We start from the raw sequence: 27,012 nt of genomic DNA, 5'->3' as shown, positions 1-27,012 counted from the left end.
TGTGCCCTGTATAGAGACACTGGAAATATCAGTTGTGTTTTACCCATACTCTGAATTATCCTTCACTAACATTCGGAGTTCCCCTGTGTCTTGAGTTTGTGTTCTGAAGAGAATTGAATGCTGATTTCTCCTATTCTCGGGCAGTTCGCGCTGTGATTCTGGGAAGGTGTAACGCGAGTACTAACGCCCGCTTGTCCCTGTGTCTGACTGTTACAGCGTGCTCTGGCTCGACGTGCTCAATATTCCGGACTCCACCAGACGCCTGACCTCATTTGGATGTCAGAATGGATTTGTGGGAATTTCCCATGTGGATCAGGACTCCAAAGGTCAGAAATGTCACATCGGGAATCGCAGTAAGGTTACGAGCCCCCTTCCACCCCGCCATTGGCGGCCGTGCCTTCATCTCCTTGGGCCTCGAGCCCTGGAACTCCCTCCCTAAACCTCACCGCCTCCCTCTCGCTCCTGCTTTAAGGCCCCCCATAAAAGCCGTGCCTTTCACCACTTTTTTTGGCTCGGTGTCTATTTCTGTCTGATTAGACCCGTGAATTGTCTTGGGACTTTTTCTGCATAATGGTACTACATAAAAGCAAGGTGTTGTTGAGTGTCTGAGTCTGGTTTCTCCCATCTTCGCTAATTGATCGAATCCGCCTGTCAATCTTTTTGTGTCTCTCACTCTTTCTCACTTTATCTCTCTCTTTCTCTTCCTTCTCTCTCTCTCTCTCCCTCTTTTCCTTCCCTCCCGCCTTCCTTCCCTCCCGCCTTCCCTCCCTCCCGCCTTCCCTCCCTCCCGCTCGCCCTTCCCCCTCCCGCTCGCCCTTCCCCTCCTCCCGCTCGCCCTTCCCCTCCTCCCGCTCGCCCTTCCCCTCCTCCCGCTCGCCCTTCCCCTCCTCCCGCTCGCCCTTCCCCTCCTCCCGCTCGCCCTTCCCTCCTCCCGCCGCCCTTCCCCTCCTCCCGCTCGCCCTTCCCCTCCTCCCGCTCGCCCTTCCCCTCCTCCCGCTCGCCCTTCCCCTCCTCCCGCTCGCCCTTCCCCTCCTCCCGCTCGCCCTTCCCCTCCTCCCGCTCGCCTTCCCCTCCTCCCGCTCGCCCTTCCCCTCCTCCCGCTCGCCCTTCCCCTCCTCCCGCTCGCCCTTCCCCTCCTCCCGCTCGCCCTTCCCCTCCTCCCGCTCGCCCTTCCCCTCCTCCCGCTCGCACCTTCCCCTCCTCCCGCTCGCCCTTCCCCTCCTCCCGCCTCGCCCTTCCCCTCCTCCCGCCCCTTCCCCTCCTCCCGCTCGCCTTCCCCTCCTCCCGCTCGCCCTTCCCCTCCTCCCGCTCGCCCTTCCCTCCGCCCGCTCGCCTTCCCCCTCCTCCCGCTCGCCCTTCCCCTCCTCCCGCTCGCCCTTCCCCCTCCTCCCGCTCGCCCTTCCCCTCCTCCCCGCTCGCCTTCCCCTCCTCCCGCTCGCCCTTCCCCTCCTCCGCTCGCCCTTCCCCTCCTCCCGCTCGCCCTTCCCCTCCTCCCGCTCGCCCTTCCCCTCCTCCCGCTCGCCCTTCCCCTCCCTCCCGCTCGCCCTTCCCCTCCTCCCGCTCGCCCTTCCCCTCCTCCCGCTCGCCCTTCCCCCTCCTCCCGCTCGCCCTTCCCCTCCTCCCGCTCGCCCTTCCCCTCCTCCCGCTCGCCCTTCCCCTCCTCCCGCTCGCCCTTCCCCTCCTCCGCTCGCCCTTCCCCTCCTCCCGCTCGCCCTTCCCCTCCTCCCGCTCGCCCTTCCCCTCCTCCCGCTCGCCCTTCCCCTCCTCCCGCTCGCCCTTCCCCTCCTCCCGCTCGCCCTTCCCCTCCTCCCGCTCGCCCTTCCCCTCCTCCCGCTCGCCCTTCCCCTCCTCCCGCTCGCCCTTCCCCCTCCTCCCGCTCGCCCTTCCCCCCCTCCCGCTCGCCCTTCCCCCCCTCCCGCTCGCCCTTCCCCCCCCTCCCGCTCGCCCTTCCCCCCCCTCCCGCTCTGCCCTTCCCCCCCCTCCCGCTCGCCCTTCCCCCCCTCCCGCTCGCCCTTCCCCCCCCTCCCGCTCGCCCTTCCCCCCCTCCCGCTCGCCCTTCCCCCCCTCCCGCTCGCCCCTTCCCCCCTCCCGCTCGCCCTTCCCCCCTCCCGCTCGCCCTTCCCCCCTCCCGCTCGCCCTTCCCCCCTCCCGCTCGCCCTTCCCCCCTCCCGCTCGCCCTTCCCCCCTCCCGCTCGCCCTTCCCCCCTCCCGCTCGCCCTTCCCCCCTCACCGCTCGCCCTTCCCCCCTCCCGCTCGCCCTTCCCCCCTCCCGCTCGCCCTTCCCCCCCTCCCGCTCGCCCTTCCCCCCTCCCGCTCGCCCTTCCCCCCTCCCGCTCGCCCTTCCCCCCCTCCCGCTCGCCCTTCCCCCCCTCCCGCTCGCCCTTCCCCCCCCCTCCCGCTCGCCCTTCCCCCCCTCCCGCTCGCCCTTCCCCCCCTCCCGCTCGCCCTTCCCCCCCTCCCGCTCGCCCTTCCCCCCCCTCCCGCTCGCCCTTCCCCCCCTCCCGCTCGCCCTTCCCCCCCCTCCCGCTCGCCCTTCCCCCCCCTCCCGCTCGCCCTTCCCCCCCCTCCCGCTCGCCCTTCCCCCCCTCCCGCTCGCCCTTCCCCCCCTCCCGCTCGCCCTTCCCCCCCTCCCGCTCGCCCTTCCCCCCCTCCCGCTCGCCCTTCCCCCCCTCCCGCTCGCCCTTCCCCCCTCCCGCTCGCCCTTCCCCCCCTCCCGCTCGCCCTTCCCCCCCCTCCCGCTCGCCCTTCCCCCCCTCCCGCTCGCCCTTCCCCCCCTCCCGCTCGCCCTTCCCCCCCTCCCGCTCGCCCTTCCCCCCCCTCCCGCTCGCCCTTCCCCCCCCCCTCCCGCTCGCCCTTCCCCCCCTCCCGCTCGCCCCTTCCCCCCCGCCCGCTCGCCCTTCCCCCCCCGCCCGCTCGCCCTTCCCCCCCGCCCGCTCGCCCTTCCCCCCCCGCCCGCTCGCCCTTCCCCCCCCTCCCGCTCGCCCTTCCCCCCCTCCCGCTCGCCCTTCCCCCCCTCCCGCTCGCCCTTCCCCCCCTCCCGCTCGCCCTTCCCCCCCTCCCGCTCGCCCTTCCCCCCCTCCCGCTCGCCCTTCCCCCCCTCCCGCTCGCCCTTCCCCCCTCCCGCTCGCCCTTCCCCCCCCTCCCGCTCGCCCTTCCCCCCCCTCCCGCTCGCCCTTCCCCCCCTCCCGCTCGCCCTTCCCCCCCTCCCGCTCGCCCTTCCCCCCCTCCCGCTCGCCCTTCTCCGCTCGCCCTTCCCCCCTCCCGCTCGCCCTTCCCCCCTCCCGCTCGCCCTTCCCCCCCTCCCGCTCGCCCTTCCCCCCTCCCCGCTCGCCCTTCCCCCCCTCCCCGCTCGCCCTTCCCCCCCCTCCCGCTCGCCCTTCCCCCCCTCCCGCTCGCCCTTCCCCCCCTCCCGCTCGCCCTTCCCCCCCTCCCGCTCGCCCTTCCCCCCCTCCCGCTCGCCCTTCCCCCCCTCCCGCTCGCCCTTCCCCCCCTCCCGCTCGCCCTTCCCCCCTCCCGCTCGCCCTTCCCCCCTCCCGCTCGCCCCTTCCCCCCTCCCGCTCGCCCTTCCCCCCTCCCGCTCGCCCTTCCCCCCTCCCGCTCGCCCTTCCCCCCTCCCGCTCGCCCTTCCCCCCCCCCGCTCGCCCTTCCCCCCCCCCCGCTCGCCCTTCCCCCCCCCCCGCTCGCCCTTCCCCCCCCGCTCGCCCTTCCCCCCCCGCTCGCCCTTCCCCCCCCCCGCTCGCCCTTCCCCCCCCCGCTCGCCCTTCCCCCCCCGCTCGCCCTTCCCCCCCCGCTCGCCCTTCCCCCCCCGCTCGCCCTTCCCCCCCCCGCTCGCCCTTCCCCCCCCCGCTCGCCCTTCCCCCCCCGCTCGCCCTTCCCCCCCGCTCGCCCTTCCCCCCCCGCTCGCCCTTCCCCCCCTCCCGCTCGCCCTTCCCCCCTCCCGCTCGCCCTTCCCCCCTCCCGCTCGCCCTTCCCCCCTCTCCCCCGCTCGCCCTTCCCCTCCTCCCGCTCGCCCTTCCCCCCCCTCCCGCTCGCCCTTCCCCCCTCCCGCTCGCCCTTCCCCCCTCCCGCTCGCCCTTCCCCCCTCCCGCTCGCCCTTCCCCCCTCCCGCTCGCCCTTCCCCCCCCTCCCGCTCGCCCTTCCCCCCCTCCCGCTCGCCCCTTCCCCCTCCCGCTCGCCCTTCCCCCCTCCCGCTCGCCCTTCCCCCCTCCCGCTCGCCCTTCCCCCCTCCCGCTCGCCCTTCCCCCCTCCCGTCGCCCTTCCCCCCTCGCCCCTCGCCCCTCGCCCCTCGCCCCTCTCCCCCTCGCCCCTCTCCCCCTCGCCCCTCTCCCCCTCGCCCCTCTCCCCCTCGCCCCTCTCCCCCTCGCCCCTCGCCCCTCTCCCCCTCGCCCCTCTCCCCCTCGCCCCTCTCCCCCTCGCCCCTCTCCCCCTCGCCCCTCTCCCCCCTCGCCCCTCTCCCCCTCGCCCCTCTCCTCCCCCTCGCCCCTCTCCCCCTCGCCCCTCTCCCCCTCGCCCCTCTCCCCCTCGCCCCTCTCCCCCTCGCCCCTCTCCCCCTCGCCCCTCTCCCCCTCGCCCCTCTCCCCCTCGCCCCTCTCCCCCTCGCCCCTCTCCCCCTCGCCCCTCTCCCCCTCGCCCTCTCCCCTCGCCCCTCTCCCCCTCGCCCCTCTCCCCCTCGCCCCTCTCCCCCCCTCGCCCCTCTCCCCCTCGCCCCTCTCCCCCTCGCCCCTCTCCCCCTCGCCCCTCTCCCCCTCGCCCCTCTCCCCCCTCGCCCCTCTCCCCCTCGCCCCTCTCCCCCTCGCCCCTCTCCCCCTCGCCCCTCTCCCCCTCGCCCCTCTCCCCCTCGCCCCTCTCCCCTCGCCCCTCTCCCCCTCTGCCCCTCGCCCCTCGCCCCCTCGCCCCACCCAGTGTTTGTGACTACGATGTTTTCAATGACTGCCCCGCTGTCTCTATTTTATGCACAGTTGTCCTGCAGAGTTGGAGTGTACAACAGGATGGGCCGATTTCTACTGTCCTGCTCTTCAGATTACCCAGCGACGGCAACGAGGGCTATTCACCCGGGAGCAGCAGCACAAGTGTTGGTGAGTGAAGAAGATGGACATCAATACCTAGAGCAAAAAAAGTGCAACTTTGAATCTGCATTTTCTGTCATAATGGAACCCTCGGTGTCAGATTCTGTCTGATAATTGCTCCTGTGCAGCGCCTTGGGACGTTTTACTTTGTTAAAGGCGCTATATAAATGCAAGTTTTTGTTCTTTAATTGATAAGTTAAAGTCCCCAAAATTGGGTCTGGTACGTACAGTCAGGCTGCTTGCTCAGCACAGAATGAAGACAAGTACATTAGGAACTATAACAGCCTGTGGAGTGAGACCGTGTTCCTGGGAAAGCCTGGCAGATACTTGAGAAGGTAGATATTGGAATGACAATTGCTGTGTCGACAGACAAAATCGTGTTATGTGATCTTCCCCATCATTGACCAACTGTGTCGCTGTCCCCAGGAGGAGGAGGAGGAGGAGGAGGGTGGAGGGAGGGAGGTGGTCCCCAGGAGGAGGATGGAGGGAGGGAGGTGGTCCCTAGGAGGAGGAGGATGGAGGGAGGGAGGTGGCCCCCAGGAGGAGGAGGAGGGTGGAGGGAGGGAGTGGTCCCCAGGAGGAGGGTGGAGGGAGGGAGGTGGTCCCTAGGAGGAGGAGGATGGAGGGAGGGAGGTGGTCCCTAGGAGGAGGAGGATGGAGGGAGGGAGGTGGTCCCCAGGAGGAGGAGGAGGATGGAGGGAGGGAGGTGGCGCCCAGGAGGAGGGTGGAGGGAGGGAGGTGGTCCCTAGGAGGAGGAGGATGGAGGGAGGGAGGTGGACCCCAGGAGGAGGAGGAGGAGGATGGAGGGAGGGAGGTGGTCCCCAGGAGGAGGAGGATGGAGGGAGGGAGGTGGTCCCCAGGAGGAGGGTGGAGGGAGGGAGGTGGTCCCCAGGAGGAGGGTGGAGGGAGGGAGGTGGCCCCCAGGAGGAGGATGGAGGAAGATGGTCCCCAGGAGGAGGATGATGGAGGGAGGTGGTCCCCAGGAGGAGGAGGTGGTTGCAGCTATTGGATGTTAGGACAGGTCAGGTCACAATGTGTCTCCCCGGTTACTATGGGATTGTAGTAGCCAATGCAGTGCAGATGATGACAAAACCCAGTCCATTCATGGTGGAAAAGGCATCTTTGAGGTGCCGTCATTTGGATGAGCCGAGAACTCTGCTCCTCTAATTCTGGCCTTTTGCGCATCGCTGATTTTAATCGCTTCACCATTGGCGGCCGTGCCTTCAGCTGCCTAGGCCCCAAGCTCTGGAATTCCCTCCCTAAACCTCTCCGCCTCTCCCTCCTCCTTTAAGATGCTCCTTAAAACCGACCTCTTTCTTGTCCTAATGTCTCCTTCGGTGTCAAATTTAGTTTTTTATTACGCTCCTGTGACGCGCCTTGGGGCGTTCTGCTATGTTAAAAGCACTATATAAATGCACGTTGTTGTTGCAGGGTCTGACACGGGTGAAGGTGGCGAGACGTTTGACGATTATAACCTGCTGGTGACCTCCACAATTGAGCTCTCGGTGGTTTACAGGTTAGTTGTTAAGGGCAAATCTTGGACATGGGAACGGAAGGACGTGAAAAGGTCATCGGGCGCGTTGGTGCCCACCCTTGCCCATCGCAACCCTGGACAGCACCCTTGCCCATCGCCACCCTGGGCACCACCCTCGCCCATCGCCACCCTGGACACCACCCTCGCCCATCGCCACCGTGGACACCACCCTCGCCCAGCGCCACCGTGGACACCACACTCGCCCATCGCCACCCTGGACACCACCCTCGTCCATCGCCACCCTGGGCACCACCCTCGCCCAGCGCCACCGTGGACACCACCCTCGTCCATCGCCACCGTGGACACCACCATCGCCACCGTGGACACCACCCTCGCCCATCGCCACCGTGGACACCACCCTCGCCCATCGCCACCGTGGACACCACCCTCGCCCATCGCCACTGTGGACACCACCCTCTCCCATCGCCACTGTGGACACCACCCTCGCCCATTGCCACCGTGGACACCACCCTCGCCCATCGCCACCGTGGACACCACCCTCGCCCATCGCCACCGTGGACACCACCCTCGCCCATCGCCACCGTGGACACCACCCTCGCCCATCGCCACCCTGGACACCACCCTCGCCCATCGCCACCCTGGACACCACCCTCGCCCATCGCCACCCTGGACACCACCCTCGCCCATCGCCACCCTGGACACCACCCTCGCCCATTGCCACCCTGGACACCACCCTCGCCCATCGCCACCCTGGACACCACCCTCGCCCATCGTCACCGTGGACACCACCCTCGCCCATCGCCACCGTGGACACCACCCTCGCCCATCGCCACCGTGGACACCACCCTTGCCCATCGCCACCGTGGACACCACCCTCGCCCATCGCCACCGTGGACACCACCCTCGCCCAGCGCCACCGTGTACACCACCCTCGCCCATCGCCACTGTGGACACCACCCTCGCCCATCGCCACCGTGTACACCACCCTCGCCCATCGCCACTGTGGACACCACCCTTGCCCATCGCCACCCCGGACACCACCCTCACCCATAGCCACCCTGGACACCACCCTCGCCCATCGCCACCCTGGACACCACCCTCGCCCATTGCCACCCTGGACACCACCCTCGCCCATTGCCACCCTGGACACCACCCTCGCCCATCGTCACCCTGGACACCACCCTCGCCCATCGCCACCCTGGACACCACCCTCGCCCATCGTCACCGTGGACACCACCCTCGCCCATCGCCACCGTGGACACCACCCTTGCCCATCGCCACCGTGGACACCACCCTTGCCCATCGCCACCGTGGACACCACCCTTGCCCATCGCCACCGTGGACACCACCCTCGCCCATCGCCACCGTGGACACCACCCTCGCCCAGCGCCACCGTGTACACCACCCTCGCCCATCGCCACCGTGGACACCACCCTCGCCCATCGCCACCGTGTACACCACCCTCGCCCATCGCCACCGTGGACACCACCCTCGCCCATCGCCACCCTGGACACCACCCTCACCCATCGCCACCCTGGACACCACCCTCGCCCATCGCCAGTGCTCTTGAATCCGGGGGGCGGGGGGCCTAATATATCGTGGCCAATTCCAGGGGGAAATTTCTGGGAAATTCCTCCCTCAGCTCCCCACCGGAATCTAGGAAGCTCCAGGATTTCACTGCGGCTCATGGCACGACACTCGACCGTCTTAGTGACCCCGCGCATTCCCTCCACTTCCCGCCCCACCCCCCTCCTCTCCACCATGTAAACTTGAGGTGATCCAAAACTCGGCTGCCCGTGTCCTAACTCGCACCAAGTCCCGTTCGCCCATCACCCCCTGTGCTCGCTGACCTACATTGGTTCCCGGTCCAGCAACGCCTCGATTTCAAAATTCTCATCCTGGTTTTCAAATCCCTCCATGGCCTCGCCCCTCCTCCCTATCTCTGTAATCTCCTCCAGCCCCACAACCACCCCGAGATATCTGCGCTCCTCTAATTCTGCCCTCTTGAGCATCCCTGATTATAATCGCTCCACCATTGGCGGCCGTGCCTTCTGTTGCCTGGGCCCTAAGCTCTGGAATTCCCTCCCTAAACCTCTCCGCCTCGCTACCTCTCCTCCTTTAAGACGCTCCTTAAAACCGACCTCTTTGACCAAGCGTTTGGTCACCTGCCCTAATATCTCCTTGTGTGGCTCGGTGTCAAAAAAATGTTTTGTCTTTTAATGATCCTGTGCAGCGCCTTGGGACGTTTTACTATGTTAAAGGCACTATATAAATGCAAGTTGATGTTGTTGCCATGTGGGTGTTGGGCAAGGTGCCCGCTCATGGTCAGGTAATCTGGCCAGGTTTGCATCGCACCTGGAGACTGGGTACAACAACAGCAACAACATGCATTTATATGGCGCCTTTAATGTAGTAACACGTTCCCAGGAGCGTAATCAAATAAAATTTGACACCGAGCCACATAAGGAGATATTAGGACAGGTGACCAAAAGCTTGGTCAAAGAGGTCGGTTTTAAGGAGCGGTTTTAAGGAGGAGAGAGAGGCGGAGAGGTTTAGGGAGGGAATTCCAGAGCTCGGGGGCCCAGACAGCTGAAGGCACGGCCGCCAATGGTGGAGTGATTGAAATCGGGGATGCTCAAGAGGCCGAGAATTAGAGGAGCGCGGAGATCTCGGGGGCTGTGGGGCTGGAGGAAATTACAGAGATAGGAAGGGGGTGAGGGCCACGGAGGGATTTGAAAACTAGGATGAGGATTTTAAAATCGAGGCGTTGCCGGACCGGGAGCCAGTGTAGGTCAGCGAGCACGGGGTGATGGGTGAACGGGACTCGGTGAGAGTTAGGACACGGGGCAGTGAGCACAGGGGGTGATGGGTGAACGGGACTCGGTGCGAGTTAGGACACGGGGCAGTGAGCACAGGGGGTGATGGGTGAACGGGACTGGGTGTGAGTCAGGACACGGGGCAGTGAGCACAGGGGGTGATGGGTGAACGGGACTGGGTGTGAGTTAGGACACGGGGCAGCGAGCACAGGGGGTGATGGGTGAACGGGACTGGGTGTGAGTTAGGACACGGGGCAGCGAGCACAGGGGGTGATGGGTGAACGGGACTGGGTGTGAGTTAGGACACGGGGCAGTGAGCACAGGGGGTGATGGGCGAACGGGACTGGGTGTGAGTTAGGACACGGGGCAGTGAGCACAGGGGGTGATGGGTGAACGGGACTGGGTGTGAGTTAGGACACGGGGCAGTGAGCACAGGGGTGATGGGTGAACGGGACTGGGTGTGAGTTAGGACACGGGGCAGTGAGCACGGGGTGATGGGTGAACGGGACTGGGTGCGAGTTAGGACACGGGGCAGTGAGCACGGGGTGATGGGCGAACGGGACTGGGTGCGAGTTAGGACACGGGGCAGTGAGCACGGGGTGATGGGCGAACGGGACTGGGTGTGAGTCAGGACACGGGGGCAGTGAGCACAGGGGGTGATGGGTGAACGGGACTGGGTGTGAGTTAGGACACGGGGCAGTGAGCACAGGGGGTGATGGGTGAACGGGACTGGGTGTGAGTCAGGACACGGGGGCAGTGAGCACAGGGGGTGATGGGTGAACGGGACTGGGTGTGAGTCAGGACACGGGGGCAGTGAGCACAGGGGGTGATGGGCGAACGGGACTGGGTGTGAGTCAGGACACGGGGGCAGTGAGCACAGGGGGTGATGGGTGAACGGGACTGGGTGTGAGTCAGGACACGGGGGCAGCGAGCACAGGGGTGATGGGTGAACGGGACTGGGTGTGAGTTAGGACACGGGGCAGCAGAGCTTTGGATGAGCTGAAGTTTAGGGTATGGGAGGGAGGGTGAGTAGCGCCCGCGGGAACGAACTCCCAGCCAGAGCGACACGGTCTGGTGCTGCTTCTGGAGAATCTCCCGTCTTTGTTGACTTCCTTTGCTTTCTGATTGCAGGGACGTGCTGAAGAGCGGTCTCAGCGACCAGGCCATCCTGCCGGAGAGCGATCAGTATGACAGCGTCCTCTGTGCGCTGGTAACCGATGTGGATTTCGACGGAATAAAGGAAATTCTCCTGGGCACCTACGGGCAGGTAATGGACTGAATTCCCTGCGTCCCTCCAAAACGCTGGCCTCTTACGCTTCCCCCGACTCCCTTCCCTCCACCATCGCCGGCCGCGCCTTCAGGTACCTGGGCCCCAAGCTCTGGAATTCCCTCCCTAAACCTTTCCGCCTCTCTCCCTCCTCCTTTAAGATGCTCCTTAAAACCGACCTCTTTGACCAAGCCTGTCCTAATATCTCATGTGACTCGGTGTCAAGTTTTGTTTGATATTCGCTCCTGTGAAGCGCCTTAGGACGTTTTACCACGTTAAAAGGCGCTATATAAATGCAAGTTGTTGTTGTGTTGCCACCTAGACTTGCTTAACGCTAAAGCACCTTAGAGAACAATTGTACTTCTTCTGTGAACTGGTAACCTTCTTCTTAGGCAGTCCCTCGGATCTGAGGATGATTTGCTTCCGCATTAAAAATGAGTTCTCAGGTGACTGATGAGTCCAATGCGGAGCCTACAGTCTCTGTCACAGGTGGGGCAGACGGTGGTTGAAGGGGGCGGGATGCTTCTCCTCCACTTTGTGCGGTCTTGGGCCAGGGATTCCCAGCTGTCGGTGGGGATGTTGCACTTTTTCCAAGGAGGCTTTGAGGGTGTCCTTGAAACTGGTGATGGGCACAGATTGTCTGCACGCTGGGGCAAATGGAACAAGTTGGACTTGGAACTGAATAAAAGTCACTCATCCATCACCAGTTTGCCCGGATATACCAGTGATCAAAGCTCCCTCTAAGCGGGGCGCTTGCGCGGCCGTGCAGTGATCTGCAAGGTCCCGCGCAGGCCGCTCACAAGCGTTTACATGGGAAAATCCGCGCAGGTGCCGAAATTTAAAGGGACCGCACCTTGAAAGAAACAGGCCGCACAGAACATAGTGCAGCCGACAGGGAATCATAGAAAGTTACAGCCCGGAAGGAGGCCATTTCAGCCCATGCCGGCCAACAAAAAGCTATCCGGCCTAATCCCACTTCCCAGCTCTTGGTCCGTAGCCCTGCAGGTTAGAGCATCCCAAGTGCACATCCAAGTACTGTTTAAATGTGGTGAGGGTTCCTGCCTCTACCACCCTTTCAGGCAGTGAGTTCCAGACCCCCACCACCCTCTGGGTGAAGAAATTTCCCCTCAAATCCCCTCTAAACCTTCCACCAATTACTTTAAATCTGTGCCCCCTGGTTTTTGACCCCTCTGCTAAGGGAAATAGGTCCTTTCTATCCACTCTATCCAGGCCCCTCATAATTTTATACACCTCAATAAGGTCTCCCCTCAGCCTCCTCTGTTCCAAGGAAAACAGACCCAGCCTATCCAATCTTTCCTCACAGCTAAGATTCTCTACTCCCGAAACGTGGCCAGTATTCCCTGTAAGTGACTGCGCAGCGCTCCAGGGATCCCGCGCCACCGGCTTTGCGATGCAAAAACCGCGCGTGCGTGGTATTTTGAACGGGCTGCGCAGCCCCGTAAAGGGACCCGCGGCGGCAAAAAAAAAAATTTACAGGGTACAGTACATTGCCAGTGCCCCCGTGCATTTGCTTGACGCGCACACATGCCTCCCTGGCTTTCAGCTGCCAAACCCTGATGTGATCACAGCCCCAGTCAGGAAGCGGCCCAGCTCCCCCTCGATGCAGAGAGTCAGGAGCAACAAGGTCTGGCGCTTGATTTAGGAAGCCGCGATCTAGGGTGGCCAATCCTCCAGGGATTGGCCTGGAGTCTCCAGGAGTTGAAGATTAATATCCAGGACACCAGCGTGCGAGCAAAACCCGGGAGAAAAATCATATAGAGGGTGTTAAACAACATTTTTTTTAACATTTTATTTGAACGCTGCTGTTTATTTGTTGTTAAAAATATTGGAGTTGGGGGGTCAAAAAGGCTGTTTGACTGACAGTCAAGAATCATCCAATCCAATCAGGTAATGATTCGTTCGTTATCTGTTCTTGATTGGTCCTGGGAAGGCGGGCGCATTGATGATTGACGTGACGGGCGACCAATGGCGGGAGAGTGGGGGCGGGGAGGCAGGAGGTCAAGTGACGAAGATGGCGAGCCCTCCCACGGCCCGAGCGTTTTCAGCTCTTTCCTTTCTCTCTGCAGGAGCTGCTGTGCTACAAGTCCTGCGTCGGGGGGGCCTCGGACCCCGAGGCGGTGGAATCGGGGCTCGCACCCCAGCTCCCGGGGGAGTTCCGGCTCCTGTGGAGAAGAAGCTTCCAGAGCCCTCTGCTGTCCATGGCCTACGTCGATCTGACCTGTGACGGGCTCTGCGAGCTGGCGGTCGAGTCCCTGAAAGGGCTGCATGTTTTACAGGTAATCCGCGGGCGTTCCTCTCCTCCCAGTGGCTGCTGGAGTCTTGGGAGGTGATCAGCTTATTTGCTAACCGTTCCCATTGTCTCTCCTCTCTTTCCCCCCCCCACCCCCCCGCGTGCGCTGACTTGAACTGGAGACAATCTCGCCCAAGGGAGCTGGGACCGCTCGGAAACGATGGGCCGAAAGGCCTCCTTCTGGGCTGTACGTCCTCAGATTCTGCATTCGTGTACAGGAAACTTTGTGCTATCCGGCACCGACGGGACCGAGCTGTTGCCGTCCCATCAAAACTGCCGGACAAACCAGCGCTAATGTTGAAACATACGGAGATTTTGAGCTCCGTATCTGGCAACAAACCCTGTTGCTTAGCAACAGCTTCTAAACAGTCGGCCGTACCTTGCAAGCGTCTCTGTGGCTTAGCAACAGCTTCAGCGAGACCTTGCAGAGCCTGACTGGTGGGGGAAAAAAAAGCAACGAAAAGAAAAAAAAACTAACGAAACGGCTCCTGATTTTTGCCGGTGGCTCGAGCATTCCGGACAGTTAACCTCCGGATAAACCAAAGTTTCCTGTAATTACATTTTCAGGAGTTTATTACACACTCATGAAGCGTTTCAATTGCGTGATGCAGCCTGGAGGGTGCGAGGGTCTCCCTGGAACGCTTGTGTGTGCACTGGGAGCGGGAGAGGCCTGGAGAGTTAAAGAGGTTCATCTGATCTTGGGTCAGGACGTCAGGTTGGACTGGGAAGGGGACCATCAGCCCTGCTGGTTGGGAAGGACGATTTCCCCTAGTTGGGGAGCCAGTGGCGAGGGGTTAAAATTGTTACTGCGAATAAGGAGAGAGTTTCGAAGAAAGATCTTTACACAAGAGTGTTGCAGCGTGGAACGCTTTGCTGCATGAGGCAGAGACCATGGAGAGAGAGCAGGGCGGCGGGATTAGTCTAGGATTGCTCGAGCAAAGGGCTAGACCAGACACGACGGGCCGAATGGCTTCCTTCTGTGCTGTAAACCTCTGTGATTCTAAGCAATTGGATGGTGCCCCGGGAGTGTTGAGATATGAGAGAGATCAACATCGAGCCTTTGAATGGCTTTTTTCTCTCATCTCTGACTGCTGTTGTGGTTGTTAAGCCGGAGACACATAGGAACTGGAAGAGGCCATTCAGCCCCTCGAGTCTGTTCTGCCATTCAATTAGATCACGGCTGATCTGTATCTTAACTCCATTTACCCGCCTTGGTTCTGTAAGCTTTTCGTCCCCATGCCTCACAAAAATCTATCAGTCTCAGTTTTGACATTTTTAATTGACCCCACCCCCCAGCCTCAACAGCTTTTTGGGGGAGAGGGCTCCAGATTTCCACCACCCTTTGTGTGAAGAAGTGCTTCCTGACATCACCCCTGAACGGCCTGGCTCTAATTTTAAGGTTCTGGACTCCCCCCACCAGAGGAAATAGTTTTTCTCTCTCTACCCTATCAACTCCTTTAATCATCTTAAACACCTCAATTAGATCACTCCTTAATCTTCTATACTCAAGGGAATACAAGCCCAGTCTATGAAACCTATCAAGGCGGGTAGAGTTAAGATGCAGATCAGCCACGATCTAATTGAAGGGCGGAACAGGCTCGGGGGGGCTGAATGGCCTCCTCCTGTTCCTCCGTGCCTGTCCTCAGAATTTAACCCTTTTAGAAAAGAAAGACTTGCATTTCTATAGCGCCTTTCACGACCACCGGACGTCCCAAAGCGTTTCACAGCCAATAAAGTACTTTTTGAAGTGTAGTCGCTGTTGTAATGTGGGAAACGCGGCAGCCAATTTGCGCACAGCAAGCTCCCACAAACAGCAACGTGATAATGACCGGATCATGTTTTGGCCAGGACACCTGGGAGAACTCCCCCTGCACTTCTTCGAAATAGTGGCCGTGGGATCTTTTACATCCACCTGAGAGGGCAGACGGGGCCTCGGTTTAACGTCTCATCCGAAATTTTACCCCCATTCTTTCAGCTTTCCCCTTCGAAGCTGAGCGGAAAAATAAACGGCAGTGATATTCTTTGAAAGAACGTTGAAAAGGGCCCTTTTCCTTTTTGTGTGTTGCAGCATAGTTTGACCCAGACTGCCAGCCTGGTCTTGCAGAGGCTGCGCGCGAGAATGCCGGCGATGGAGAAGGGTTTGTCGCCGAACCCGGCGGCGGTGGAACGTGCGGATCCCGAGACCGAAACTCCGGCGACGGAACCTCCGGAGAGCTCACCGGAGACCAACCGGGAGCACGCGGCTGATTGCACCGGCTGAATTCAAAACCCGCCAAGCTCCGTTTGTAATGTATTTGCCCCCTTCTCCCCTCCCATCCCACCCCCCCCCCCCTCGGATTTGTCCCACTCGACGGGGACATGCTCGGTCATTCTTCTCGGAGAAGGTTTCACCCAAACGCAAGCGGCGTTTTTAAACCGCTAAAAAGTTTATTAGCGAGAGGATTGGAACGTAACGAACCTCGTGTTGGGAGTAGCCTAGCAGGAGAAAGGGGGGAATTAAACTCCCTTAACATTTCCGCACCCCACACGCATGCGCACACACACCAAGTGCGGCCTGAACCCTGTCAAAGTTACCGAGGTGCTTGATGCCTGATGATGGGAGCGAAGAATTATGGCAGAGATTCACGCTGAGGTCATTGAAGTTGATGAGTGGCAAGTGATTCCGAATCTCGTGTTTTATTTAAACTTGTTTTACCCGGAACGGGTTCAGCGACACGTACGGAACGTGAATCTGTGTCCCACAGGTGAGCAGTCCGTGCCTCAGGGCAGCCTTCAGTATTCATGAGCCTATTTAAACCCCCCCCCCCCCCCCCCCCATGCCTTCATCTTTCTGAATGAGGTTGCTGAATGGATGGGGTCCTCCGCAGTATTGGGCCAGTAACCATTGCACCTTCAGGAGGCGCTCGCACTGCAGGAGTGCAGCACTCCGCCGAGCCATGTATCTGCTCCCACCAACTGCGCCCAAGCCCAGCTTCCAGGCACTGACCCCCTCGCTACAGCCACTGAGGTGTCAGCCCGTGGCTCACTGGGCAGCACTCACTCTCGCCTCTTGAATCAGAAGGTCGTGGGTTCAAGTCCCACTCCAGAGACTTGAGCACAAAAATCTCGCCCGACACTCCCAGTGCAGTGCTGAGGGAGTGCCGTACTGTCGGAGGTGCCATTTTTCAGATGAGATGTTAAACCGAGGTCCCGTCTGCTCTCTCAGGTGGACGTAAAAGATCCCACGGCCACTATTACGAAGAAGAGCAGGGGGGAGTTCTCCCCGGTGTCCTGGGGCCAATGTTTATCCCTCAACCAACATCACTAACACAGATTATCCGGTCATTATCACATTGCTGATTGTGGGAGCTTGCTGTGCGCAAATTGGCTGCCGTGTTTCCCACATTACAACAGTGACCACACTTCAAAAAGTACTTCATTGGCTGTGAAGCGCTTTTGGACGCCCTGAGTTTGTGAAAGGCGCTATAAAAATGCAAGTCTTTTGCCATATGAAGTTTTAGAAATAACATTCTGTTAATTTGCTGTGTAATGTGGATTGTTTAATTAAAAATAATTAATCCTGACTCTCCTTGACATTTTGCTTTTTTCAATGCGAAAAAAAAATACATTTCAGAATTTGCTAGAAGTGCTTTTAATTTCCCTTGAGTTTTAAAATGCGATCAGTTTGAACTTTTATTTCCAAAGCCTGTGTTTGTGTTCGGGACTGGGCAAGGAGCTGCTTTGCACTGATGGTTACTGGGTCTCCAGTCAACAGAAACCAGGGGGCTGTGGGATAGCGCCATGTATAAGAACATAAGAAACTGGAGCAGGAGTCGGCCATTCGGCCCCTCGAGCCCGCCCCGCCATTCAATAAGACCATGGCTGATCTTCGACCTCAACTCCACTTTCCCACCCGATCTCCATATCCCTCGATTCCCCTAGAGTCCAAAAATCTATCAATCTCAGCCTTGAATATACTCAACGACTGAGCCTCCACAGCCCTCTGGGGTAGAGAATTCCAAAGATTCACCACCCTCTGAGTGAAGAAATTTCTCCTCATCTCAGTCTTAAATGGCCGTCCCCTTATTCTGAGACTGTGACCCCTGGTTCTAGACTTCCCAGCCAGGGGAAACATCCTCCCTGCATCTACCCTGTCAAGCCCCCTTAAGAATTTTATACGCTTCAATGAGATCACCTCTCATTCTTCTAAACGCTAGAGAATATAGGCCTAGTCTCCTCATAGAGCAATGCCCCCATCCCAGGAATGCACCAACGCAACACTTTTTAACACAGGTGATACGAGGGAGGGGAGGAGAAACTGATTGAAAACACGAAAATGCTGGAAATACTCAGCAGGCCAGGCAGCATCTGTGGAGAGAGAAACAGAGTTAACGTTTCAGGTCGAAGACCTTTCGTCAGCAGCAGCAGCAGAAGTTAGAGATTTATCGGTTTATAAGCAAGTAGAGAGAGCCAGGGATAAAGGGAGACGGGAGGAACGAACAAAAGGGAAGGTCTGTGATCGGGTGGAGGGCAGGAGTGATTAAACGGGATGATGGTGTGAAGCAAAAGGGGGTGGTAATGGGACAAGTAAAGAAACAAAAGATGGGCCTACAGGCGCTGTAACAGCTGCTGTCCCCGAGAAAATGGGAGCAGTGGTTATGATCTGAAGTTGTTGAACTCTGTACTGTTGCTCAAGCTTCGGTTGAGTTTCATTAGAACAATGTAGGAGGTCAGAGTGCGAGTGGAGCGGAGAGTTAAAATGGCAAGCGACCGGACGCTCCGGGTCCCGCTTGTGGACTGAACAGAGGAGTTTGGCAAAGCGGTCGCCCAATCGTCGTTTGGTCTGCCCAATGTAGAGGGAGACGCCCCTGTCGTGAGCAGCGAACACCGTGTACAGGAAACCGATACTGGGAAGCAATCGTAACTGCAGCTTGACGTCATAGGGAAGGGTCTTGATGAACCTTTCAAAGGCGAGACCGCTGATCGGGAGCTAAGGAGCCTGGTTATAAATCTTTACCGCAGAGTCATTTCCACCCCCCCCCCTCCCCTCTCAATGTCTCCCCTCTTCTGCAGGGTGAGTTGCACGTGTCCAATCGACAGCCACCCTCTTATCGTGCACACCAGGCTCGCGCGGGAAAGCCTTTTGCTTTTTTAAATCGATCAAATTTTGAGGTCCATTGGGGATCGGAATTTCCCCGTTTGCCGATGTAACTCCACCATGTGCTGAAGGTTTTATCTCAGTTTGTGAGCAGCAAGGGGCAAGAGCCCATCAGCCACTGGGCTTAAAAATAGCAGCCAGAGCAATTGTACCGTTGTCTGCCAGTAAGATGTTTCTTAAAGGGGAATTGTCTCGTAAAAAGAGTCAACGTTCGCTCTAATTTTTTGGCGCCGCGCGGCCTCTTTAAAGGGTCTGCAGGGGCCATTCAAAATACCACACCTGTGCAGTTTTTGCATTGAGAAGCTGGTAAGCCGGCTGCGTGGGATCCCTGGTGCGCTGTGCGGCCGCGCAGCTTAAAAGGAAAGTTGGCCCCAGCTGTATTTTTCAAAAAGGACACATCTAGTGGCTCGGGCTGATAAGTGGCAGGTAACATTCACGCCACAGAAGTGCCAGGCAGTGACCATCTCCAACAAGCGAGAGTCTGACCACCTCCCCTTGACATTCAACGGCATTACCATCGCCGAATCCCCCACCATCAACATCCTGGGGGGGTCAGCATTGACCAGAAACTTAACTGGACCAGCCACATAAATACTGTGGCAACAAGAGCAGGTCAGAGGCTGGGTATTCTGCGGCGAGTGTCTCACCTCCTGACTCCCCAAAGCCTTTCCACCATCTACAAGGTACAAGGCACAAGTCAGGAGTGTGCTGGAATACTCTCCACTTGCCTGGATGAGTGCAGCTCCAACAACACAAGAAGCTCGACACCATCCAGGACAAAGCAGTCCGCTTGATTGGCACCCCATCCACCACCTTAAACATTCACTCCCTCCACCACCGGCACACCGTGGCTGCAGTGTGTACCATCTACAAGATGCACTGCAGCAACTCGCCAAGGCTTCTTCGGCAGCACCTCCCAAACCCGCGACCTCTTCCACCTAGAAGGACAAGGGCAGCAGGCGCATGGGAACACCACCACCTCCAAGTTCCCCTCCAAGTCACACACCATCCTGACTTAGAAATATATCGGCCAATCCTTCATCGTCGCTGGGTCAAAATCCTGGAACTCCCTCCCTAACAGCACTGTGGGAGCACCTTCACCACACGGACTGCAGCGGTTCAAGAAGGCGGCTCACCACCACCTTCTCAAGGGCAACTAGGGATGGGCAATAAATGTCGGCCTTGCCAGCGACGCCCACATCCTATAAACGAATAAAAAGAAAAAATGACGTTGGCAATAGCAGATAACCCTAATCTTAACCGTTAAACTTTAACCTCAACCCTAAACCACTAACGCCCCAACCTTAACGCCCTGAGCGTTTATATATGGATCACTACATCAAAATTCTAAACTGATCACCTGCATTGTTTTTATTAAATTCATATTTTTAAATATTTGTGCACAATATGTGTGTGTGGTATAATATGCTTGTTTTTGTATTGGCTCCTGAAATTCAGACAGATAATCCCCAGTGACATACGGAATACAAGCGTAGTGGGTTCCTGGGCTGAGAGTGGGATTCCGAGCTGTGCCCGGGTTTTCTACCAGCAGATGGCGAAGTTTGTCCATTTTAATGGACTTGCTGCTGTTTGCAGTGGGCGGCTGTTCTCAAAGGGACAGAGGAACAGGAGGAGGCCATTCAGTGCCCTCGAGCCTGCTCCCGCCATTCAGTTAGATCACGGCTGATTTGTGTCTGAACTCCATCCACCCGCCTTGGTTCCGTAGCCCTTAGTGTCGGCCGTGGCTCAGTGGGCAGCATACCCTCTCGCCTCTGAGTCAGAAGGTTGTGGGTTCAAGTCCCCACTCCATGGAACTTGAGCACAAAAATCCAGGCCGACACTCCCAGTGCAGTGCTGAGGGAGTGCCGCACTGTCGGAGGCGCCGTCTTTCGGATGAGATGTTAAACCGAGGCCCCATCTGCCCTCTCAGGTGGACGTAAAAGATCCCACGGCCACTATTTCGAAGAAGAGCAGGGGGGGAGTTCGCCCCGATGTCCTGGTGCCAATATTTATCCCTCAACCAACAATCACTAAAAACAGATGATCTGGTTATTATCACATTGCTGTTTGTGGGAGCTTGCTGTGCGCAAATTGGCTGCTGTGTTTCCCACATTACAACAGTGACTACACTTCAAAAAGTACTTCATTGGCTGTAAAGCGCTTTGAGACGTCCGGTGGTTGTGAAAGGCACTATAGAAATGTAAGTCTTTCTATTCTTTTTCTTAATACCCTCAAACCTCAGGTCCCGGTGTGAGACTCCACTGAGAACTGAGCAGGATCAACTCCAGGTGCCTTTAAATCTTCACGCCTGGGCTTGCTATCTTCATCTTTAGGCTAAAAGTTGCTGTTTTTTTTGGTGAGAGGGCAGAAACAATTCATCTTTCTGCAGAGCTCTAAGTGCGCACAGGAGCGACGCAAATGATGATATCCCGCGTTTTTCAACAAAAAGGGAGAAGGCTTTCCTGACGCACATTGCACTGGCCCCTTTGCTGAATTCACCGTCGCTAAATTCACCGTCGCTAAATTCACCGTCGCTGAATTCACCGAGCTAAATTCACCGAGCTAAATTCACCGTCGCTAAATTTACCGTCGCTAAATTCACCGTCGCTAAATTCACCGAGCTAAATTCACCGTCGCTAAATTCACCGTCGCTAAATTCACCATCGCTAAATTCACCGAGCTAAATTCACCGTCGCTAAATTCATTTGTGTAGAATATTATGAGGGGCCTAGATAGAGTGAATAGGCAGGACCTATTTCCCTTAGCAGAGAGATCAATAACCAGGGGGCAGAGATTTAAAGTAATTGGTCGGAGGATTAGAGGGGAGTTGAGGAGAACTTTCTTCACTCAGAGGGTGGTGGGGGTCTGGAACTCACTGCCTGAAAGGGTGGTCGAGGCAGAAACCCTCATCACATTTAAGAAGTACTTGGATGTGCACTTGAAGTGCCGTAACCTACAGGGCTACGGACCAAGAGCTGGAAAGTGGGATTAGGCTGGAGAGCTCTTTGTCGGCCAGCACAGACACGATGGGCCGAATGGCCTCCTTCTGTGCCGTGTGTTTCTATGATTCTACGATACTGAGCCCTATGATCCCAGCATCCTCCTCCTCCCCCGCCCCCTCCCCTCTCCCAGGAAAATTGGATTTTTACCTCAGAAATGGCAACTTCGGGTTAAATTTAAATGTTTTTACCTCACCTTAAAAAAAAGAATAGGAAGAAAGAACTTGCATTTCTATAGCACCTTTCACAACCTTAGGACGTCACAAAGGGCTTTACGGCCAATGAGGTACTTTCGGTGTGCAGTCACTGTTGTAATGTGGGAAACGCCTATTGGCGCACAGCAAGCTCCCAGAAACCGCAACGTGATAATGATGACGGGGCTTCGGTTTAACATCTCATCTGAATCTTTGAAATTCTCTGCCCCAGAGGGCTGTGGAGGCTCAGTCGTTGAGTATATTCAAGGCTGAGATCGATAGATTTTTGGACTCTAGGGGAATCAAGGGATATGGGGATCGGGCGGGAAAGTGGAGTTGCGATCGATGATCAGCCATGATCTTATTGAATGGCGGAGCAGGCTCGAGGGGCTGAATGGTCAACTCCTGCTCCTAATTCTTATGTTCCTGTCCACAGACGGCATCTCCGAGGGTTCCGCACTCCCTCAGTACTGGCACTGGGATGTGTTGTGTGCCGGGTTGCATGGGGTGAAGTGTCTCCACTCTAGAGAGAGAGAGAGGAGGAGATGCGGAATAAAAACAGAAAATGCTGGAAATACTCAGCAGGTCAGGCAGCATCTGTGGAGAGAAACAGAGTTAATGTTTCAGGTCGATGACCCTTCGTCAGAACTGGAAAAAGCTGGAGATGGAACAGGTTTATAAGCAAGTGCAGGGGCAGGAAAAGGGGGGAGGGGAGGAAAGAACAAAAGGGAAGGTCTGTGATGGGGTGGAAGGCAGGAGAGATTAAGAGGAAATGTGGCCTTGCCTTGTAACAGCTGGGCTCCCTTGCCCTCGGAGAGTTAGTTGCCCGCTCTCCCAGTTGGGGGAGGAAGTGGTGACTGCGGTCAGGGTGGGGGCGGAAGAGGAAAAGGATGGGGAGTGTGTGTATCTGAGAACAATTGGACGAAATTGAGATGAACTCACTCAAAAGTTTGCTTTTTATATTTTTAAAAATCCTCTGTACAGGATGGCGGTGTGACAAATAGTAAAAGCCAAGTATAATTTATACATTGAGCAATGATGTAGGAAATTTACAGTAACTCGAGTATTACTGTAATATCCTGTGTATAAGTCACACTTTAATTTCTCTCTCCCCCTCCGCTCTTCCTGGGGTCTGGTTTTGTAGGTCCCGGCTGCCTGCTGGTAACTTCTCCAAGCGACTATCCTTGTGTGTATGTACGGCCGGTGGGTATCAGCGGGCTATTTGACTGGGGAGGGCATCGCAGCTAGTTCTGATTCCCATTCTCACCCGTTCACTTTGCGGCTGGAATCTCTGGCTAGCTGCCAAGTGCTGGAACCTTAGCTGATTGTTCAGCTCTCCCCAGCACCGCCCTCCGCCCCCGCCAACAGGGGCACTGAGACTAATGTGGTGACGTATAGAGCCACTACCAATGTTATAGGACACCAGGACCCTGGGGAGTGGCTGGTGGCAGCAGTCTGGGCTGCGAGTAAGTGATCACAGTTGTCCCTGATTAAACAAACAGGCCAGAGGGTTTCCATAAACCAAACTGTTGCAGATTGGGGGAAGACCGTCAGTATGGAGACAGACGATAAATTTATAGGAACAGGAGGAGGCCATTCAGCCCCTCGAGCCTGCTCCGCCATTCAATGGGATCATGGCTGATCTGCGACCTAACTCCATCTACCAGTCTTTGCCCCATATCCCTTAATACCTTTGGTTAACAAAAATCTAATCTCCGATTTAAAATTAATTGATCCAGCATCAATTGCTGTTTACGGAAGAGAGTTCCAAACTTCTCCCACCCTTTGTGTGTAGAAGTGTTTCCTAATTTCACTCCTGAAAGGCCTGGCTCTAATTTTTAGACTCTGCCCCCTAGTCCTAGACTCCCCAACCAGCGGAAATAGTTTCTCTCTATCTACCCTGTCGGTTCCCCTTAATCTCTTGAAAACTTCGATCAGATCACCCCTTAACCTTATAAATTCCAGGGAATACAACCCTAGTTTGTGTAATCGCTCCTCGTAACTTAACCCTTGGAGTCCGGGTATCATTCTGGTAAATCCACATGGCTAAGTTTGGAGGGAGTGTGTTTTAATTGGTACGTCTAACAATAAAAGTGAGCCGGCGCTAGGCCGGTCCTCCTTCGGTCGACTGGATTGAATCGGTTTAGAGAAGGTGAAGGGGGGATGCAGTTGCTGGCCATCCGGAGACAAGGGGGCCATTGATCAGATCAAATGTGTAATGATATCAGCAAATAGAGATGGTATTTGCCTGTTCGATTATGATGCCTTAACAGCATGTTTGCATGTATTGATTGCTTGTGCCTGACCAGCAGAGGGCATGTGACCGAGACAAGCAAGGCAGTTTAGTTTAGTTTCAGTTTCGTTCTAGATGCATCACTAGCATGATGTCTCCTGTAAATGCTGTTAAAAGAGTTGAACAAGCTTTAGATTAAAAGTCATTCTCTTTCATAAATGTCTCGTCATTGAACCCACAAAGAAATCAATACATGGTGTCAGAAGTGATTGAAAGAGATGAAGAGGAAAAATCTGAAGTTAAATCAGCTCTCCACAGATTAGCAAGCCAAAAGAGAACATCGTTGCTTACCATTGGAGAATAGCTAACAAAGTGAAAAAATGGAAGGTTTACACCCACCGGCGACGCTTCAGTTGACAGGTAATGTGGCTGAAAATTGGAGGAGGTTCAAACAACGTTTGGGGTTGTATTTATCAGCAATCGGAGCTGACGAGAAAGGTGATAAAATGAAAGCGTCACTGTTCTTACATGTCGTGGGTGATGAAGCGCTGGAGGTGTATAATAACTTCACATTCGCTGCTGATGGTGACAAAATGAAGCTAGATAAAATAATGGAACAGTTTGAGGCCTACTGCATACCTAAACGTAACGTGACGTTTGAGAGGCACAGATTTTTCACATGTGTACAGAAAACGGGTGAGACTATTGATCAGTATGTGACTGAACTGAGAAACGGAAGCAAATCGTGTGAATTTGGGGGACTGACAGACTCGCTGATAAAAGACAGACTGGTGTGTGGTATTCCAGATAATGGTCTAAGGGAAAGACTGCTAAGAGAGCAAGATCTAGACCTGGGAAAAGCCATAGCACTGTGTAGGGCTACAGAGACTGTGAAGTTGCAGGCAAAGGAGCTGTTCAATGACAATAGCTGCAACGTGGATGCAGTGAGAAAGAACGGATACAAACCGTTTAACAAAACGAGCGCCAATGTGAAAAAAGAGGCGTGGCCAGCGAACGAAAATGAAAGGGACAATCGAAAGACATGTAGTCGATGCGGTACACAGCATCCACCAAAAAAGTGTCCAGCATATGGTAAAACATGCAATAGTTGCAACAAAAACAACCATTATGCCCGTTGCTGTAAGAACCAAGCGCAACAAAGCAAGGTCCATACAGTAGATGAAAGCGAGATAGAGGAGTTCAATGTAGATGTTGTGTCTGAAAACAAAAAAGAAGAAAGAGACTGGATGTTGACACTAAAAGTGAATGACATACACATTCCATTTAAATTGGATACTGGAGCACAAGTTAATGTGATATCAGAGACTGATTTTAAGAAAATTAGACCCAGATCAAAGTGAAAGTGACAGGATACTCAGGTACTGATATACCAGTGAAAGGAAGATGCATTGTCAAAGTAACACACAAGGACAGAGAGCACACGCTAGCATTAATCGTGGTGCCAAAGGATGTGCAAGCCATACTAGGTTTAAAAGCCTGTGAGAGACTGAACCTGGTAAAGAGAGTCCTCGTTGTGGAAAGCGAAGGAGAGACAGTCTATGATGAACTGAATGTTGCGTACACACCGGGTAAGCTGATGTATACAGCAGACATGTTGTCCAGAGCTGTTGACCCAGGAGAGCCCGCAAACACAGTGAAAAGACTGATGTACAAGGCAAAAGACAGTGGAACTGACTTCTACCAGAGCATGCTTGTATACCGCACAACGCCGCTCGAGTGTGGTATGTCACCAGCCCAACTCCTTATGGGACGTATGCTAAGGTCAAACCTACCCATCCCGGAGAACCTCCTGAAAACAAAAGAGGGGGAGAAAATGAGGAAGTTCAAAGAACAACAGGAAGAAAAGCAAAAGTACTACTATGACAGAGGAACACAAAACCTACCTGAACTCCACACTGGTGACCAAGTAAGGTTCAAAGACAAAACAAACACATGGACTCAGAAGGGAACTGTCCTGAGTGAAGTTCAACCAAGATCATACACCATTCAGACAGATGAGGGTGCTGTTCTGAGAAGAAATCGTCGAGATCTTCTCATGGGACCAGCCACAGCAGGTCAAGAGACTGATACTGTTGAACAACCTGATCACACAGCTGAGAAACCATCATCTGAGGCAACAACTCAGATTCAAGGACAATCAATCAGAAAATCCTCAAGACACGTGAAGCCTCCTGAGAGACTCATTGAGCAAATTTAAGGACTATTGTTATAGAAGGAAGTAATGTTATCTTATTCTTTCTTCAAGTTCTAGTGTATTGACATATTTCATGTGAACACACAAAGCAAGGTTAAAAAACCTTGATCATGATAATGATAATGTAAGTTCATTAAGTGTTACAGTTAAAATGCAGATTAATACAAAGAAAGCATGTTGTTAGTTAAAAGTAAAATACTTTTGTTTTAAGAAAAGGAGATGTAATGATATCAGCAAATAGAGATGGTATTTACCTGTTTCATTATGATGCCTTAACAGCATGTTTGCATGTATTGATTGCTTGTGCCTGACCAGCAGAGGGCATGTGACCGAGACAAGCAAGGCAGTTTAGTTTAGTTTCAGTTTCGTTCTAGATGCATCACTAGCATGATGTCTCCTGTAAATGCTGTTAAAAGAGTTGAACAAGCTTTAGATTAAAAGTCATTCTCTTTCATAAATGTCTCGTCATTGAACCCACAAAGAAATCAATACAAAATGTAGCATCGCATCTATTGGCCCTTTGGCAGCGGCTAATTCACAGAGTGGAGCTGGACATAAGAAATAGGAGCAGGAGTAGGCCACATGGCCCCTCGAGCCTGCTCCGCCGTACGGCCCCTCGAGCCTGCTCCGCCACATGGCCCCTCGAGCCTGCTCCACTGTACAGCCCCTCGAGCCTGCTCCCCACATGGCCCCTCGAGCCTGCTCCACCGTACGGCCCCTCGAGCCTGCTCCGCCACACGGCCCCTCGAGCCATCTCCGCCGTACGGCCCCTCGAGCCTGCTCCGCCGTGCGGCCCCTCGAGCCTGCTCCGCCACATGGCCCCTCGAGCCTGCTCCGCCACGCGGTCCCTCGAGCCTGCTCCGCCATTCAATAAGATCATGGCTGATCATCGACCTCAACTCCACTTTCCCGCCCGATCCCCATATCCCTTGATTCCCCTAGAGTCCAAAAATCTATCGATCTCAGCCTTGAATATACTCAAAGACTCAGCATTCACAGCCCTCTGGGGCAGAGAATTCCAAAGATTCACAACCCTGTGAGTGAAGAAATTCCTCCTCATCTCAGTCCTAAATGGCCGATCCCTTATCCTGAGACTGTGACCCCTGGTTCTAGAAATAACAACAGAAAACGCTGGAAAAACTCTGCAGGCCAGGCAGCATCCGTGGAGAGAGAAACAGAGTTAACATTTCAGGTCAAAACCCTTCGTCAGAACTAGTTCTAGACTCTCCAGCCAGGGGGAAACATCCTCTCAACATCAACCCTGTCAATCCCGTTCAGA

General features: G+C 56.3%; 1 protein-coding gene across 1 annotated transcript in view; it reads left to right on the top strand.

The window, feature by feature from the left end:
- kptn (kaptin (actin binding protein)) overlaps nt 1-16,518 on the top strand; it is a 31,926-nt gene extending 15,408 nt beyond the window's left edge. Inside the window, exons 8-12 of the mRNA XM_085973298.1 lie at nt 4,959-5,075; nt 6,498-6,582; nt 10,509-10,644; nt 12,732-12,941; nt 15,024-16,518. Of these exons, the coding sequence (XP_085829424.1) occupies nt 4,959-5,075; nt 6,498-6,582; nt 10,509-10,644; nt 12,732-12,941; nt 15,024-15,215 (740 nt within the window). The 3' untranslated portion in view covers nt 15,216-16,518. The remainder of the gene's footprint in view (nt 1-4,958; nt 5,076-6,497; nt 6,583-10,508; nt 10,645-12,731; nt 12,942-15,023) is intronic.
- The last annotated feature ends 10,494 nt before the right edge of the window (nt 16,519-27,012 follow it).

Source organism: Somniosus microcephalus, chromosome 34 (assembly GCF_052327205.1).
Source record: "Somniosus microcephalus isolate GS21.2 chromosome 34, FLI_Smic_1.0, whole genome shotgun sequence".
NCBI classification, from domain to species: domain Eukaryota; kingdom Metazoa; phylum Chordata; class Chondrichthyes; order Squaliformes; family Somniosidae; genus Somniosus; species Somniosus microcephalus.
Note: the sequence above shows the minus strand (reverse complement) of the source record. Positions and strands in the feature narration are given on the sequence as shown.